This window comes from Camelus ferus, chromosome 7, assembly GCF_009834535.1.
Source record: "Camelus ferus isolate YT-003-E chromosome 7, BCGSAC_Cfer_1.0, whole genome shotgun sequence".
Lineage (NCBI taxonomy): Eukaryota > Metazoa > Chordata > Mammalia > Artiodactyla > Camelidae > Camelus > Camelus ferus.
The window spans coordinates 19,139,809-19,158,962 of NC_045702.1; the positions used below are offsets into that span (position 1 = coordinate 19,139,809).

The 19,154-nt window shown below is 43.4% G+C and overlaps 1 protein-coding gene across 1 annotated transcript in view; it reads right to left on the reverse strand.

Annotated features, from left to right (window-relative positions):
* Positions 1-9,078: 9,078 nt before the first annotated feature.
* The window catches only part of TCAF1 (TRPM8 channel associated factor 1), a 29,334-nt gene continuing 19,258 nt past the window's right edge, over positions 9,079-19,154 (reverse strand). The window contains 5 exon segments of the mRNA XM_006185381.3: positions 9,079-11,971; positions 14,521-14,771; positions 16,229-16,566; positions 17,647-17,886; positions 18,200-18,413. Of these exon segments, the coding sequence (XP_006185443.1) occupies positions 11,962-11,971; positions 14,521-14,771; positions 16,229-16,566; positions 17,647-17,886; positions 18,200-18,413 (1,053 nt within the window). The 3' untranslated portion in view covers positions 9,079-11,961.

The window sequence follows — 19,154 nt, forward strand, 5'->3', positions numbered from 1 at the left end:
AACTATAGAGTGGTCGCAGCCTGAATTTCTATCAAAGAGGGTTGAGAAGGTCAAAATCAAGGTGCAAGAGCTCTGGATTTGGCCGAGAATCTGATTTTGCATAGCCTTGATCAGCAGAATGCTATTTTTACTTCTAGGGAATTTTTGTTTTTTTAAGGGGAGAGAGGGTACAGGAAGGGAGCAAGGGGTAGGGGAGTGAGCGTTATGCCTTGAGGGTGATTATGGAGAAGGGGGCTTTGGATCCCTGTTTTTTAAATCTCTCCCTCCCACTTTGGGGTTACCACTGGTTATACATGTAAATCATTGCACTGCTTATAAAGTTACCAGATGTGTCTATTTTTCTTAAAGGTTCATGACTGTCTCTTTAGAAGCATTATTTAAAGGCAGCAGTTATTCTCACACCCTCATTGAATTTTAGCACTTCGCTTGTATTCTCTTCTGTCTTGGGGGCTCATCAAGGCCAGTGTCTTCTCCAGATCTCCAACCCATTCTCTTTATAAAATAGGTAGCATCTCCTCCAGGATCTTGCTGTCCGATTCCTTCTCTTTTTTGTGTTTTCTTTCTGTAAATGTCTTTTTGACTTTTTCCTGGATAAAAACATACCTCTGGTATATTCCCTTCCTTGCCTCTTTGAATAGAACCTGTCATTTATTCCCTGCAGCTCACCCTCTCCTTTGCCAAGAATGAGGCTCAGACGTGGGCAATCCAGCTGCTGGTGCTGCTTCATTTCCTTCCCGAGGTGGCCAGTGGACTCCTTCCCAAGCCCAGGCTCCACCCTTGCCTCCTTGCCTTCAGAGCACGCTGCGTAGTGCTCACTGACTCTTCATTTTCACTCTTTCTCTCTTAAACTAACATAATGGTATATCATTACTCTGTTTCTCTTTGGAACTTTACTAAAATGTATTTTCAGCATAGCCTCTGCGTGTGTGTGTGTGTGTGTGTGTGTGAAGGCAAGGATTTCAGAAGAACTTGATAATCATGGTTACTTCTGATAAGTGATTCCAGGGTATTTAGGAATGGAAAACACTTTTCCTTTTCATCTAGTGTAGTTCTTTTTTAATATGTAACTTTTCTTTTTCTTTCTTTTTTTTCTTTCAGTTTTATTGAGATATAATTGACCTACAACACTGTGTAAGTTTAAGGTGTACAGCAGAATAATTTGAGTTACATACAGCATGAATTTATTACGACAGCAGCAAGTTTAGTGAACATCCATCATCTCATATAGATGCAAACTTAAAGAAATAGAAAAGTTTTTTTTCTTTGTGATGAGAACTGTTAAGATTCACTCTCTGAATGATTTTCATGTAAGATACAGCATGTTAATCACCTTTATTGTTTTGTTCTTTACATCCCTAGGGCTTATTTATCTTATAACTGGAAGTTTGTACCTTTTAACGGCTTTCATCCAATTTCCCCTCTCTCATTTCTTCCCCCACCCCCAGCATCTAGTAACCACAAATCTTATCTTTTTCTATGAGTTTGTTTGTTTTTGAAATATAATTAACCTACAACACTGTGTTAGTTCCTATTATGCAACATTGTGATTTGATATTTCTATACATTTAAAAATCATCACCATTATGTCTAGTTGTCATCTGCCAATGCACAAAAATATTATGTAATTATTGAATGTATTCTCCACACTGTACATTTTATACCTGTGACTGATTTATTTTGTAACTGAAAGTTTGTACCTTGATCTCCCTCACCTGTTTTCCTCCTCATCCTCCATCCTCTCCCCTCTGGCAACCTCCTGTTTGTTCCTTATCTTTTTGCTCTGTTTCTGTTATGTTTGTTCATTTTTTTGTTGGTGTTTTTAGGATTCCACATATAAGGGATATCATACAGTATTTACCTTTCCTATCTGATTTATTTTAGTTAGCATATTACCTTCTGGGTCCATCCATGTTGTTGCAAGTGACAATATTTCATTCTTTTTTATGGCTGAGTAATACTCCAGGGTGTGTGTGTGTGTGTGTGTGTGTGTCTGTCTGTGTGTCTGTCTGTCTGTGTGTATAGAGGAGAGAAGAAATTAAACAACTATAAAATCAGATGAATTTATATAGATACTGAATTGGCTACAAATTAAGTGCAAGGTAGCAGAAAGGAAGAAGCAATTATTTCTAATTAATGTATTGGAGAAGAACTTATGGAGATGACACTAAAACTTAGCTCTGGAAAAATATGTATGATCTTTGTGGGGAAATAAAAGTGGAAGTCTTCACAATATGAGGCTACATCATAGTCCATAGCATGGAGATGTGAATGTGAAAAGCTTGGCTTGGGAAAGAGAAAATGTTCATCATGACTGAAGCTTGTTAACAGGACTTCATATATATAATGCTAGCTCTGTGAGGCGTTTGGGCCACATTTTGTACCACCAAAGTCTGGTACACTAAGGAATTTGGATTGTAATTTACAGTCTGGAGGAAGGTTTTTTAGAAATGTTGTGTAGGAAACAGTGAGGTTTATCCCCTCAACATCTATTCCCTGTCCCACCTCTGTTGCCCTTTCTAACCAAATCCCAGTTTTGCAGATAATCTACCTCTCCCCTACGAGATTCAGTGGGAAATGAAGCCATTTCCAGTTCCAGGGGTGGATATGGATTAGCTTGAGCCAAGTGTGTTAACCTGTGCCCTTTGCACTGCAGTGACTGGGTTTTCTGAGTTGTAAATAATAGATTTGCACAAATCCTATCATAATTGTTCAGCACATGCAAGAAGCATACACAAGTCAGAACTGTGATTGTTATCAGTGGTACATCAGTCCTTTTTTATCAAATAGAGGAAAAACTCACAGTAATTCCAGTTTCTCACTGAGTCAAGTGCGGGGGTTACTTTGTGTACGTGCTTTCCAACAGTGGGCTGGCATTAATAGTCACTGGCTTCCTTCTTCAAGTATTTTTAGTTATGAGTTAAACTTAATGTGGTCCCGTATATTCTTTCCATAAAGGGCCTCAGGAATCTGAAAAGGATTAGCCACACTCTAATTCAGGAATAGAGATGGATGGATCCTCCTATGTGCATTTACTGGTATGAATCACTGGGGAGGTTTATTAAGTCACTGTTTAGGATGGTCCAGAACAGGTGGCTACAGCTGTTTTAAGACTGACTGAGTACTATGGTGGCCATGGAAATGTTCGGCTCAGATCTCCAACTGCAGGGAGTGGGTATGTAACTGACAGACAGCCCCAGCAGGTGCTTTCTGGAATCCTTGGCGCCAAGACCATGCTGCCCAGAAGCTCCTGCTGGCCAGTGATTAGGGATGGTGGAGATACTAAGGTGGGCCCATTCCTAGAGACATGGGACTCTTTTGGTGGGTAACTTTGGCTTAAGGGCTCCCCAGTGGCCTTGATGAAACTTTCTGCGGTGCAGTGCAAGCCATCCCTTCTTTGACTCATTCCTTCACAAGGGTTAAAACCACATCACAGTCTGATGGCTCTCCCAGCCCCCTCTGGGTCCCTCTCCATTTTCTCTCACAAGTGTTTCCCTTAATAAATCTCTTGTACACCTGACCTTATCTGGCTTCTGCCTCTTGGAGGACCCCAGCTAACATAAGTACTGTTATAATTATATCTCCTAACATTAAAACGCTCAAGTGTACTTGTTAAAATTGTATTGCGACGGGAGCAAAGAGCAGAGTCATGAGCTTGGGAGTATTTACGAAAGACTTATCCACTACATTTTTCCTTCTTTAGTACATGTATGATAACCTTTATTCAAATTACAGCATGATCTATTCCCAAGGGCAAGTTCCTGCCTGCCTGTTTATTTAAAGCAATGAAGCTGGAGTTTGCTGCTTCTCTTGACAGGTGCCCAGCCCTAACTCAAAGTTATAAAGGTGGTCATATTCTCCCTTGGTGTATTTGTGAAATTAATGTGGGCTTATATTTTCTTTTTGGGTCAGAGGTGTATGGGATACACATGGTAAGGGCCAGCAATATTCTAATCACAGAAGATGTCTTGGAAAATATCACTGCCACTTCAGAGGTATCCAGGCTGAAACTCTCTTCCTCCAGTAACGAACAAGGGAGGGAGCTTCATACATTTCTAAACTCCTGTTTCCAGGTCAGGCATAAAGTTTGATTTTTACTGAAGTTTTCAGCCATCTGAGAGCCAGTGGAACTGACTTAGCCCAAGGCTGAGACAGGATGTTCTTCCTCTGGCTCTGAAATATCAGACCCAATGGGTAGGCATGCAACAGATACAATTTCCTATAGTGGCGCCTACACCAGTGTGAATTATACATCTTCAGACACAAACCCACAAGGGTTGCAGATACTAAGATGCCACAGGGGCTAGTGTATGGGGATTAGGAATCATGGAAGGTTAAATATCTCCATAAGAAAATCCCTACAGAGGAAGACTGTGTCAGAGTTCCTAGTCCTGTGGGAGCAGCAACATTATTATCTTTCTTGTAAATGCAAACAATTATTTCCAAATGGATTTGTGCCAGAGTTCCTGTGACATTAAGGTCTTCCTTCACAAGGCTTTCTATTATATATTGAGACTTGCGATCCTAAGTGTCTTTTAATTTTAACTGAGGATGAATGGACATTATTTGGCTTGGGCAGGTGGGGGAGGAGAAAGGGTGGATATGGAATAAGAAACCAAGAATAACAGCCTGAGTTTCCCACTGCTCTCTCCACATTTGTCCTGATGCATATCAATGTGTAAGACTAAGCGTTCATTGCTATGCAAATTTAGTCATTTCTTTCCAGGTCAGTTTTCTCCATATGAATTTGGTTCCAAATTCCACTTAGATTGGATCCATTAGGCCATTGACAGGGGCCCAGGAATTAGTGTCAAAAAGTATTGTCATGTCTCCTTGGGCATCCAGGCTTTTTGGCAGAGGGCATAGCAATCACTGAGATAAACCCATCTTTCTTTTTAGTCAGAGAAATTTCAAGAGGGAGAAGCTGCAAAATTTACCGTGAAGTGTGTGTTGGCTTCATGGTGTGAGGACAGACATTCAAAAGTTGTGAGTTTCCGTCAGGTCAGTGGCTCCGTATCGTAACGTGAAGGTCAGAAACCTGTGCTCGAGACTTACATGTGAGAGAGTGGCCCTTGACTCTTCTAGGGATCAAATGCATGTCTGCGTTGCTTCTCTCAATATGCCAAGTATGATTTTACCCCTCTTTGCCATGAATTCTTTATGGTTTCTCTAATCATTTCCTTCAAGAATCTGCTCAAAAATCACCTTACCAGAGAGGCTTTCCTGGACCTCACTACATAAAACAGCAACCACGCCCATTTGTCCAGTCCCCTGCCCCAGAACACTCTCTTCCCTACCCTTAGTTTTATATTCCTTCACAGTACTTACCATACCTGTTGTATGTTTATTTGCTCATTTTTATGTTCAAACTGGAGCATGGGCAGAGCTTTATTTGGTTTATCTTGTATTTATTTGTTTATCTTGGTATTTCCCGTCCCTGTAACACTAACGAGCATTGCAGTTAGTGTTCAATACATGTTTATTGAATGAATTTTTAGGTGACTTGATGGCTAGACTGGAAGAGGATGCCCAAATGTGGGAAATGCATCTTACAGAAGCCAACATTGTATGATGATTAATGAATGTTTAAGAAACATGTTATGAATGCTTCTTAAAAGAGGGTGGGTAAAACAAGAAAGGCTTGAATTTAACTTAAGTAAGTATTTCTTGAGTGGCTTCATCTAGTTTAGTGCTAAAAAATACTGAAAATCTGGGTGAGGACATAGATCTTTACTACCTTAATCTCCTGTCCCAATGGAGCTCATAAATTTAACAAGGGAAGTTTGATCAGTGAAGAAACAGTTTCTATTACCCCTTTCAACCAAGCTTTATCTATCTAGTGGAAAAGTATCTTTCGGTTTCTGTTTTAAATTTCAGTTCCTTCTGTGTGGCCCAACCATAGCAGTTAGCAAGCGAATTTACATGGATTGGAAAGGTATATTGTTACTCCTCCCGGGTGAAAGCAAACTGCTACCCTCATGACTACTCTCTGTTCCTCCCAGGAATGCTCTGGAGTCTACATTTGAGGAGTGGGGATGTTTCAGACAGTAAGTGAGTGCCCCCTAAGTATTGAGTATGGCCCCAACTTCACTTTAGTTTATAACAAGACTACAGCCAAATTGGGGGACCATCCAGGCACCATCCTTTCCTAGGCGATCTCTTGTGTGCCTTGTTATCTTTTCTTCTAATTTGTCCCTTATGCTCAGTCAACCGACGTGCAGTTTTGAATTTTCTGTAAGGCAAACAAAGGCTTTTTCTCTACTCTTTTGCATTGAGAAAGAAAGAAAGAAAAAAAAAAGAGCAGCCCCTGACACCCAGGATGTCATCTGACACTCAAAGCTAGAAGGAGGCCACGTTTGCTCCTGTTGGACGTAAACAATTTCACAGAACGTAGACATCAGATGCAGTCACTCTGAGACTAGGCTAAAGGAGATCGAAGCAAGTTCTCTGGGCAACCACAAAATACCAAACATACCACTTTCTCGTCTAAAGTAACTGCTCCTTTTTGAAAAAACAGTTACAACTTTAAGCTTACTTTAGTCAGCTCTTGTTAAAGATAAGATTTATTGAGAAACTCAATCATAGAATTGCCCCTGTATCCAATTGATAGCATCCAGTCCAGAACAAAGCCTTGCTTCTTTTGACCCTCCCCTAAACTACCGAACGAAGCCACAACACCTTCTTACTGAGATGGCCCCAGTTCCCCAGGCTATGCACTTCCCCCAGCTGCAATGAGTAATATGTCCAACTTGTTCAACTACAGGTGTGTTCCTCATCTCCGGCTGGAGGGCCCTAACACCATCAACCACTTTACCCGAGGACATTCTCTCCTCTCACCCCATCAAAGGCCCTTCTTTGTCCAGTACCAGAGAAGCTTTATCCAAAAGGTCACTTGGACACTATTGACATGAGTCAGCAGTTTTCCCTTTTATAGTTCATCTCAGAGTTTCCCTTGGAGGACCTGAGATTGAAGTCGGCTCTAAGTTTTGATTGTTTGTCATCAATAAATAAGTTCATAGTGCCAGTCCTTTCGTGATTAGATGTCAAAGGCTCTAAGGCTTATTATTGTTTCTTTTTTTTTTTAACATTTTTTTATTGAGTTATAGTCATTTTACAATGTTGTGTCAAATTCCAGTGTAGAGCACAATTTTTCAGTTATACATGAACATACATATATTCATTGTCACATTTTTTCCCACTGTGAGCTACTATTATTGTTTCTTTTGTAACAGTTTGGCTCCAAGGCTACATAGACAGCAAGAAAAAGAGAAGCTCTGTTAAAAAAGCAAGTTGGAGTTTCCTGTCCCGCCTCTGTTAACCTTGATGAAGGATAAGGAGTGAGTTTATGATCTCTTTTCAGGTCCTTGGCTCCTGTTTAAAACACAGACTTCACAGATACAACAGGACGAGGCATAGGTCTGGCCTGCTATATTGTTGAAAAGTGGGGAAGGCCTTCTCTCTATGTCTCTAGGGCCTCTTCTGAACCACCTGACTTGATTGTTTTTATACTGCACATTTGATCATTTTGTCCCCCACCACCCCACTGTTTCAGCACCATCTCAGTTCTCAAATTATACTAAATTTGGCCATCTGTAAAAGTGAATTGTATGTCCAAATTTAAGCAGTTCATGCAAAGAAATTTTTAGTACCTCCATATACATATTTCTTAAACAATTATATATGAGTTCCTATATAGTACAGATGAACAGAATTAACTTTCCAATGGCCCCCGGCACACTTCTGTGTATCAGCATAATCCTTGACTCCTGACACTGTCACCACTGGTCAGTGTATAGCTTGTTTTTAATTTACTCATTTATTTATTCTGTTTATTTCTAATATAATGAGCACCGATGAAGCCAGCCACCCAAAATGACACTCAAACATTGACAATAATGTAAACCTCCCAAGCTTTCCTATCAAAGAATTCTACTTTACAGCATTTAAATCACAAGAATTCAAATAAGTAACATTGCTATAATGCTATTGAATTAGACATGGAATTGTTTTTGTGTATATGTAGCTAGAAGATGTCTGAAAAGTTAAGGGTCACCCCCATCCCTTCCCTACCGTGCTTTAGAAGACTGACTCTAATGTTGTGGGTCAATGAAAGAAATCTATTTCAAAAATGGAAGCCAAGTAGGGGGTCCAAAATCTTTGAAAGAGTAAAGAACATAGGAGTGAAGTCATCTTGAAAGAAGGATGTGTTACTTTTGGCAGCAAGAGTCAACAACTAAGTCTGCATCTGATTACCTACTGGCCTGTTAAGTACATATATTAGGTGAGATTGTGACACTGGGTGGGGACAATGATTTACGTATATTAGAGAATGATCTTATGAAAAGGAGACGGGAGGGATCTCCAATAAATACAGCTGTTGAAGATTGGCAGTAAGGCCAATGCTCATTAGAGAGATCCAGTTGGCCTTGGGAGTTAGACAATAGAAGAAAGTAATTTAATGGAGAAGGAGGAGAGCCACCAAGAGACCAGGCACAGCAGGACACAACAAAACTTTAGAAGATGCCCACTAGATAGTTGACTTTTTCTCCCAACTACAGGGGAAAATAGCTGGAAACTATTCTGAAAACTAAACTGAAATGTGGCAAAGAACAAACCGAGGAGAATGGCAGACAGAAATCCTCTGACACCACCTGGTCTCATACATGACTAACACTTAACAAAACTGTCAGATGAATGGGAGTTCATGAAAGCTTACAAGACAGTCTTGAAATGAATAGAGACAAATATCACGTGCTTTCTCAGGAAAGAACACTAGTTGGCGATCTTCATGAACGCCCATTCATTCACTCAGCAGGAGACTGAAAACCCGTGAGGCGGTATACTTAATCAACAGGCACGTGGTGAGATGGGAACAGGCTCTGTTTTCTGCGGAACACGTGTAGCAACAAGAGGAGGGGTGGTGTGTCTGAGTGGTTGGAGGTTAGTGTGGCTAGAACTACAGAGTCGTGGGGGTATGATGAGCCAGGGCACGTCAGGTGGACCCAAGCACTTAAGGGCTTTTTATAAGCCATTTTAAGGGTCTTGGTTGGACTGTATCTTGGTCAATATGAAGCCACGGAAGGATTTTTATTTGAATTTATTAAAAATTTCTCAAATACATGCACAAGGTAAAAAATTAAATAGTACAGAAGGACTTAAAATGAAAAACATGGTTTCCCACCCCACCCTTTTAACCCTAGTCCCGTACCCTAGACGCAATGCACTTAACAATTTCTATTTTTAGATATTCTGTTAACTAACTTCCTAACATTAAATAATACGTTTGAACAATAATTTCTTGACTTATTAACTTTAGACAATCTTTAATAATTCCCCATTACAAAAGATAAGGATTTAACGTACGCAATTCCCACCTTTCATTTGCCTATCCTTTCCCAAGTTTTTGATAGATGTCATTTTTAATACCTAGGTTGGTTTCATTTATAGTTTTGAACAGTAGCTAATTCTTTAGTTCTTGTCCCATTGACTGTACACTTGATCTTTTCACTTTGAATAGATACGTAATTCTAGTCTTCCTTCCACTCCACCCCCCCCACCGCCCCTCCACCTCCACCCACAACTAATCCTCAATCTCTTCCTGCTTTCTTTTTCCTTGTCAGGATTAACTACTTTGAATTTCATTTCTGAATAAAAAATTAAGCCATTCATATTTTGTCTATAGGCTGATCAGAACACCAAATACCAATAAATAATATCTACATTATTTTGACTTTGTACATACTGTTTACTGAGAGCTAAGTAGAGCTAGGATATTTTCTTCCATACATATCCAGTGTCACGATTCCTGTGTCACTTGAAATGTACCTACCGCCGCTGTCAAATCGAGTCTCTTCTTACATTCTATGAGTATTTTTTGCTGTTGTTGCATAATTGGACCTGAATTTGACGTATTTTTGTTTTGTTTTCTTTTTGTTGACTGAAGAATGTATCTCCTCTGTATTCTCAAACATTCCAGCTTCTCAGTGATACTCCCTATGGTACATAATGCATATTCTCCCCAGGGAGCCCAAGACTGTGTACTCTCATCTGAAATGGGTCTCTTGGATGACTGTCACTCTAGAGTGAGACATCCTGTTGGATGACTGTCACTCTGGAGTAAGCCCATCCTATTGGATGAGTGTCACTCTAGAGTGAGATATCGTGTTGGATGACTGTCACTCTGGAGTAAGCCCGTCTGTTGGATGACTGTCACTCTGGAGTAAGCCCGTTCTGTTGGATGTCACTCTAGAGTGAGACATCCCTGTTGGATGACTGTCACTCTGGAGTAAGCCCATCCTGTTGGATGACTGTCACTCTGGAGTAAGCCCGTTCTGTTGGATGTCACTCTAGAGTGAGACATCCCTGTTGGATGACTGTCACTCTGGAGTAAGCCCATCCTGTTGGATGACTGTAACTCCAGAGTGAGACATCCTGTTGAATGACTGCAACTCTGGAGTGAGACATTTTGGGTGAGGTCCACTGTTTTCTGGATTCCACTTCTTCCTCTTTCCCGATTTTCATCCTCATTTTGCTGGAGAACTTCCTCAAGGTACTTCCTCAGTAAGGGTGCAAAGAAGGTAGACTTTCTGGAAACATGCATGTCAGAAAATTTCTTTCTTTTGACTTGACTCTTGACAGTTTGGCTTGCTGTGGAATTCTGGGTACAAGGATTTTCCATGTGAAGACACTTCTCTATTGGCTCCTAGCATTGTGTTGCTGATGAAAAATCTGCTCCCAGTCTATTTTCATCCCTTTTCAGTTGAGTTAATTATGACCTAGTTTTATTTTCTCTCGGTACTTTCATTGCCTTCTTTATCCTTAATGTTCCAAATTTTCACAAGATTGTGTCTACATGTAGGTTGAATGGGGTCCCCTTAATTTGGAGACATAGTTCTTTCTGTTCAATTCTTTTTCATTTCTTCACCTACATTTTCTGTTCTCTCTTCCAGAAACTCCTAACAGTTAGATATCGATTGTCTATGTCTCTTCCCTCTCTTTATATTTTCTGTTTCTTTTTGCTCTGTTATCTAGGGAGATCAGCTTGACTTTATATTCCAGCCTGTCTCTAAATATTTCACCTTTGGGAAAGTTATTTCACATTAGGGAAAATTATTTCGCCTTAGGGTTCTTATTTTCAGGGTTTCCCCTTCTTTGTAGCATCCTGTTTTTATCTAACAAATACACCTCAGATCTCTCTGATGATATAGTTAGATTTTTAAGTTATCTTTTTTCCATGTTAACTCTGTTTCCCCCAGAGTTTGCTGTAGTTTTCAAATCTCCTGATTCTAATTGGTTATTTTTCTTAGATAATTCTCTCTTGGTTCTTTCCCCAACCCCTGCTCCCAAGGCTCAGTGTCTGGGAATTCCTAGCTGACCATTTGCACTGAAGAATTAGTATGACTGCTGATGTTATATGGGAGTTGCTGTGGGTTCCCTCTGCCACTGTGTGGTCAGTCTGCTTCTCCAGCAAACCCTTCTATGACTAGAAGCACTTGGTTACTTGAGTAACCAAGATCTCAACTGTCAGTACAGAATTAGCTAATGGGCTAGGGGGTTACTTATTTCCACAAAAAGAGAAGTTTTATCTTGGAACACGAACTCCTACCTCGCCTCAGGCAGTTTATTCGATTCCTTTATACAAACAACAATAGACTTTTAACTGAAACCAAGGGTAGATTGCCCGTGTTCTGTGCACAATGGTTTGGGTAGAATGGGATGGGGTTCAATTTCACAATTAATATAATTCTTTAGTAGATAGACTTTTCAGATGCCCAAGTCTCTTTGGGGTTATGTGTTCAGATCAGCTTATTTTCTGTCTGAAAGGGAGCTTCACTCCTTCATTATCACTTCATCCATTTTCTCTCTTCCAGAAATGTGTTGAGATCTTCTTTACTAATAACCAAATCCCTTCAGTTTTGTTGGCTGAGACGTGTCAGTTCTCTTTTATGTTTCTTGACTTCGGTTTCAGTGGGGCCTAGGGAGGGAGGGAAGTAAACTTACATGTTCAGTTCATCATCTTAAATTCAAAGTCCCACTGGAAATTTTTAGACAAGGAGATTGACATGGATAACTTGATATTTTTAAAAGGTCCCCATGGTTGTACTGCTGAAAATGGCTTAAAGAGGGCAAGAATGAATATAAATATTGTTCTAAATGGCTGAGGATCTGATTTCTTTTCTGAAAACTTGCAGTGTCTGGGGCTTTTAGGAGTCAGACACTTTACCAAAATAGCCCATCATTCAAAATCCAGTAAGCTAGCAGGATGCTTTCATGGTGCCCTAGAGGGAAGGACTGAAACTTGAAGAACTTGGAACTCAGAAGACTAAAGGGGTCATCCAGCCCTGTCCACTGGGAAGCATGTCAGGAGCCTGCCTCAAGTCTTCCTTTGAACTGGCATTTGGGATAAACAAAGGACTTCCTGTTCTGATAAAATCAGATGAGGGGCAGCCAAAGTCCTGGCAAGTAGGGACATAAAGGTCCTTCTACTTGCTGGTTGGTTTCTTCACTTACTCATTTATTTGGTTGTTCAAAGTACTGTAGTTACTAACACCTAGTCTGTAATCAGAATGCCTGGGTTCAAATCCCACATCTATCACTTACTAGCAGTAAAGGCTTAGGCAATTTACTCAATCTCTGTAAAATTCAGTTCACTCATTTGTAAAATGGGAGCAGTAAGTTTCCATCCCGTAAGATTCCTGTGAAGATTAAATGTAACAATCTATACTTTGCACACACTCAACAACCCACCAGTTGATAGCAGTTATTTAAATGTTGAATGTTCATTCAGCGCCTATGTTTAAAGTATCCAGATGATAGATGTTTATGAAATAAGGGAAAATAATTCTAGGACTGAGAAATAACATGATAAAAGAATTCAAAGAAAAACACTGTCCAGGTCAAATCTTATTGTCTGTGCATCCACCCAATTCCCAATAAAGGGAAGAAAAAAGTGCATTAAAACAATTAAAATAAGTGAGTAAAGGGAAACTGGGTGGATGTACACAGCAATAATCCTGGAGCCTCAACTCTAGGGGAAACGTCGAAGAAACGAGAGGTTCTGAATAAGATTGGAAGAAAAGTTAAGAAAATCTTTGAATGCACTGTAATTAAATGAAATCTGGGTCGGCGGTATCCAGTTATCTTGTTCCAAAGTAAAGGTTTCTATTTGTGCATGGACTTTTATCTGCCAAACAGCAATAGGAATCTGTGTCACTACGGAAATACAAACGCTGTTACTAAGCCGGATGTCCCTTGTTTGCTAAGGACAAACACTGTCATGCAACTGTCCTGGTTTTTCAAGCAACCTCCACTCTTGACTTAATGAAAGAAGAGATTTTACCTGAAAAAGGGAATTGAAGAAGGAGACCAAACTCTCCAAGTAGGTTTAGAACCCCACTGTGGATTTAGAGACCTTCCTTTAGACCACAGGGCAATGTACCAGAATCTTTTCAGAGTCACTGTATAAAGTGTAGGACGGGACAGGATTACTTCACTGCATCTGTAAATGCCATCTTAAAAGTGCAGTCCTGCTCCAAAACGATATTGAGTTGATCTGATAAAAATAGTGACAGCTGACATCTTCTCAGTACCTACTCACTGACAGGTACTGTTCTAAGCACTTTTAGAGGCACTAAAATTTAATCCTCACAAGAATCCTATGAAACAGATCCCATTTTACAGATTAGGAAATTGAGTCACGGAGAAGTTAAGGAGCTTGCCCGGAGTCATACAACTAATTGGTGAAAGAACCAGGATTTGGATGTGGGGAGTCATCTGTGAGATGATGACCTTAACCCCTGGGCTTTGGGAAGACAACGGGGAGTAGGAAGCTCACTACTCTGGACCAGCATAAAATAAAACCACGCCCTACAGTGCAGGCACGGGAGCCACACAGCTCCTCAGAATTACCAGAGTCTTCATGGCAACCCTGTGAGGCAGGGATCTTAACCCTGACCTCACATACAAAGAAAGGGGAGTTCAGGGACAAAATGACTTTCCTAAGAGCTAACCCTAGTTACAGGCCCTTCCGACTACACCAGACTGCTTTTCAAGCCACCCAAGATACAAAATCTATGAGTTATCAGGGAGCTATCTGAATATCATGGTAAATTTGTGTTTCATTTGGGTTCTATGGTCAGGTCTGGGGGGACATGATTAAAAATAAGAGCCCAGAGAGTCCTCAGGATGTCAAAAGGAGAGCCACCCTCTATGGGCTGTGGCCCTTGATGGTGAACCAAGGGCCATCCTAGAAGCAGGGGCCAACGCTCTCAGCACGGGCCCAGTCCAGGGACAGGAGGGAACCTGATGGCTGACAGCAGAGGAATGAGGCTCTGCTCCTGAGAAATTCTGATTCCACTTTTTTCTGTTTTCTTAACCCACTTCCCAGAGATACTGCTGAGATCCAGGGGCAGTGACCTGAGGGGGCAAGGCTAGGACCTAAGAGACAGAGGTCGAGGAGTGAATCCCCATCTCTGCCTACCTCCCCAGACCTCTCTACCTGCCACCTCGCTGGGCACTCCTTACATCTGTGTGAGGAGGTACAATTTCATAATATTTTCCTTCCATTCGGGCAGATATGCCAGGCTGGTTGCCACTTCCTTCTGGATCGGCCAGGCCCAGGCCTCAAAGAACGGAGCCAGATTCTTCTGCACTTGGTGGGAGAACATCTTCACCCACAGGTTCATTTTGTCGACGTTGTCTGTGGGCAGGTTGGTCTGGTTCCTATACTCAGTGAAGAGACGGATGAACGGCTCCCACCCAAAGGCCTCCTGGAGCTGGAGAGAGAAGGAAGAAGCAGGATGAGCCATCTGGGCTACAGAAAGGAGACCTGACCAACACTCTGAATGGACTCGTGTATCTCACCCGTTAAACACCAGCTTCACACCCATCACCAACCCTCTCCTGTTTGACCTGCTGGCCTTGCATGCTGCTGTCATGGTCTGAGGATGAGAAGGGCCTCTGAGCGAGCACGGCGCTCAGCACAAAGCAGACAATGGATAACTGCAGTGAATATTGTCAGGATTTACCACCACTTACTCATCTGTCTCACTAGATCATAAAAGTAGTGGTAGGATATGACACAAGGATTTAAAACTGGTTGAAGTGAAAAAATCCATTGTCTTTCATAGTTGCAAAGGTAAACTCCCACCCCTATTCTGCCATAATCTGCACTAATCATAGGTCCATGTCAATTTGCAAGGCGACTAAAATGGCTTTTGGGGAAAAAAGTGAGTTCAGTAGAAGCAGAAGACAATACACAGCCCAGGTAGCAAGAATTAAGAGTAAGGCGTCATTTTGGGAAAAGGCAGCCATCCTGAGGCTGGTGGAAAGAGGCCGTGTTAGGCTGGGTTAGGACACTTGGGAGCTCAGAGGGACATTAGCACTTCCATACTCAGCTGGGTTTCACAGATGAGGAACTCCTGTCCCTGGGGTGAAGTGGCCCCAATGACACAGTTAAAGCAGAGTCTCCTGGCAGCTTCACTGTCAGTTTCGTGGTGGAGGGAATCGACAGAGAGAAGTTGAGCAGCTGGGAGGACCAGAATAGTGTGTGCCGGGCCTGAGCCTGAGGTCCAGAGTCCAAGGTGATGCAACTCCCCATAGTGAGCTGGGAACTGATCCAGGGACTGGGGGGCCGGAACTGGGGTGTTGAATGATAACTCCAAGGCAAAGGCCACCCCCATGTTCAGGCCAGTGAGGAATCCTGGCTTGCTACTAAGGTGGAAACTGAGGCACAGGCAAGTCGTAAGGAGAAGATGGTATTTATCTAGGGGAAAAAATAGCTTCTATCCCACATATTGTGTGTGTGTGTGGGTGGGTGGGTGCGTGAGGAGGGGGTGTGTTGAGTTTGAGAGAGCTATTTAAGTAGCACAGTTTGGCTTCAGTCTCAGGTGTGTCTGGGTTTAAAGCCAGTGATAGTAAGTTTATTTATAGTATTACATTTGCCTCTTAACATTTTTTAACCTTTTCTCAGTGCTTTCTATCTACTCTCATAATCTCTTAAAAATTCTGGGGTGAATGGTGGGGCTGAGATAATTAAGTCCACTTCAGGGTCATACAAAGTGACTCCCTGAGTGGCATCGGCAACCAGGACCCACACACCTGGGCCGCGTCAGGGCCTCCCTCGGCCTGGTGTGGGAAGCAGATTAGTGTGAGGGCCCCTGGGCAGTCGCAAAACCATATGCTCAGGGTCCCCACAGTGGGGCTCCCACCACCCCCCATGCTGGCCCAGCACCTGCAAGTACGTTTCCAGGGCCGTCCACGCATTCCAGTTTTTCACATTGGGACCCTTGCCCAGGTAGATTCTGACTCTCTTCTCCCGAACTGGGGGCCACAGAGCGATGTTGGCTCGTCCGCGAGGGATGCCCAGGACCGTCTCGTGCACGTAGACACACCACAGGTTGCAGGTGGCCTCGGTGGTGTGTGGAGGGAACTCCCACTCCTGCCGCTGCTGGTTGCGGCCCAGCTCGTGCACAGGGCCCCAGAGACCCTTGGTTCTGATGAGTTTCTCATTGATGAGCTCCTGCACCGACTCCAGGTGGCACATGATGGGGTACCCCGCGTGCATCCAGCCTGGGAAAGGCAGGACAGGGAAGAGAAGGTTAGAATGCTTCCCACCCACCTTACAGAATTCTTCTCTGACTTGCATCTCCCGAAACTCCCCGTCATCCCCAATGACTTCCAGAACTCGGTGATGCTCAGAAAGGCAACCCAAACCCAGACCCTCCCAGGCTTTCCTCCTTCTCCTCTCATTCTGTAATAATGCCTGCATCCTCACTCTGACTGGCTGTGGGAGGTGAGGCAGGTATATATCGCCGCTCATGCTACTGTTCAGTTCTTCTGTTTCTAGGAGAGTGCCTTGTCCACCTGAACCTGTCATTACACTCCCTTCTCAGAATTAAGAACTTGTTGAAGGCATGTTCCCTTCTCATTATTTAGAAGTGGACTTGCCCACCTGACACTACTCTACACTGATCACCTATGTAAGCCAAGCAAGCTAGCGTCCAGAGAGATTTCCGTGGTTCTTAAATTTCTATACCTCCCCCTCATTTTTTAGGGCTTTTGACCCACTGGCAAAGATCTTTTTATTCAGTGCCTTCTCGAAGTTGTTAAATTCCTTCTTCCAGCAACTGTGATCTAGGAAGAGGCCCTCCGCCATTTTTAGCCACCCCTTGAAGTCCCCTGATGGACATCTGTCAAAGCCCTGCATGTATTTTCTGCACCATCCAGACTGGCTGACAGCATCCCTTGACATGTTGACTTAAATGGTTACATATTTTAACATACTCCATACTTACAGTTCTAGGATCTGCTTTTTTGGTCACATAATCTCATCATATTTCCTTTAGCCATCAAAATATCACTTTAAATGTCTTCCTTAATGTCCATTGAAGGTACACATAATACATTACATAACTGTTCCACAAATGTTGGACATTTAGGTAGTTTCCAATTTTTCTGCTTGGGAAGATGGCCAAGTCTTTTTTTTTTTTTTTTTTAATGTATTTTTCCCTTTTGATTTAAACAGCAAGGATTACATCTATGTCCTGCTAGAAAAACATTTTTACCCTGGTGGCTGCCCACTGCGTGGATGTTGTAAAACAGGAAGGCCCCGAGGGGCAGCATGCACAGAGGTTCGCCCCGGGTACCCACCAACTGAGATCTGCACGTCGGCCACGATCCTCTGAGGCAGACGCAGTGGGAAGGGCTCGGCCCCCAGCCGGGCCACGGCCTGCATCACCTCGTCCCAGAGGCGAAGCAGTGGCTCAGGGTTATCCAGAGTGCGAAGGTTGGCAGTTGGCACAGTCAAGATGATGTTGTCCGTAGCCAGCTCTCCCCAGGGGCCTGGATTCTCCTGGATACGCCTTTTCCACTCCTCCTGGGATGTTTCCCCTGGAAGAAAGGCCACAGGGCTTGAAACTCACTTTCTCAAACCCCTTGGACATTAACACGTGCAACTTGAACACCAGGAGGAGAACATCAAGGCCATGAACAGCCCGACCCCACCTCTGTCCCTCTTCTGCAAAGTTCCCGTGGATGCGAAGCGGTTTGGTCTTCATCTCCTTTGCCCCAAAGCTGAAGCTATGGAAGGCTACCTCCCGTCCCTCCACCAGTCTGCGTCTCTTCCTACACCAGCAGCCCCAGATGACCACCTCGCCCCCAGCTCTCCCTGTCCCTCGGGGCTGGCTCCGGGGCCTCCCCTCACCCAGCTTGTAGTAGGGGGCACGCACAGCCCCCTTAACGGTGACGGGCACAGCGCCCAGCTTGCTGCTCTGAGGCACGATGATGTAGAGGAGGCCGCCCCAGAGGCAGGTGATCGACTTCGTGGGCTTGTCCAGGCAGCAGCGGTTAATCACAAGTGGGCCTCGGAACAGCTTGCTGGCCCTGGTCAGGTCGTCAGTGTGGCAGCCAATCTGTACCTGGGGCAGAGAGATCCCCCAAGTCACCATGGGGTGTGTGTAGTCAGAAGGAGAAAGTGCCCAGGATGTGGGGACAGGAAGGGTCATAGGGCCCCATGCAAGCCCAAGCATCTCACCACTTATGAACCATATCTGCTAAACCCATCCTTTGAGGTCACATGGACCAGATGTGTAAATCCCCTCTCTGGGTGGGGGGGTCAAACAGCTCCACAAAGGGTCATGCTGAGACGCCGTGTGAGGGGCAACAGGTGTGACCCACAGGCTAATTCTGAGGAGGGCGACTCCCACACATTATCCCTTGGTGTCTTTGTAGCAGAATTGTAGGCTGCCTATTCCCTGGTGGTGATTTTGGCTTTGGGAGTGGGCAGAGGGGATCCTGCCTTTTGCTGACCAGAGAGAAGGCCCAGTGGGAAGGCAGTGTGATCAATGGATGAGCGGAGGGTTGATTCCCTTCCTCCCATTCACCAAGGCCCCCCGTTCCTGGGCCGATGGAGTGACCCCTGCCTTTGGAGGAGTCCTGGGACTGTTTTCCCGGGTTTATGCTAAACAAGTTCCAGGATAGATATAGGCACAGAACAGACTCTAAATATCAGGGTGACCCTCAAAGGGGACAGAGCAGGACAGCAGCTTAATTTTGTGAACAGGGTGTGTGTATGTGAAAGTGACAGTGAAGGTGGGCTGGGCAGGTGAGGAACAGCCTGTGGCATCGCAGGGAAGAAGCTGACGTCAGAAGGGCCTCGT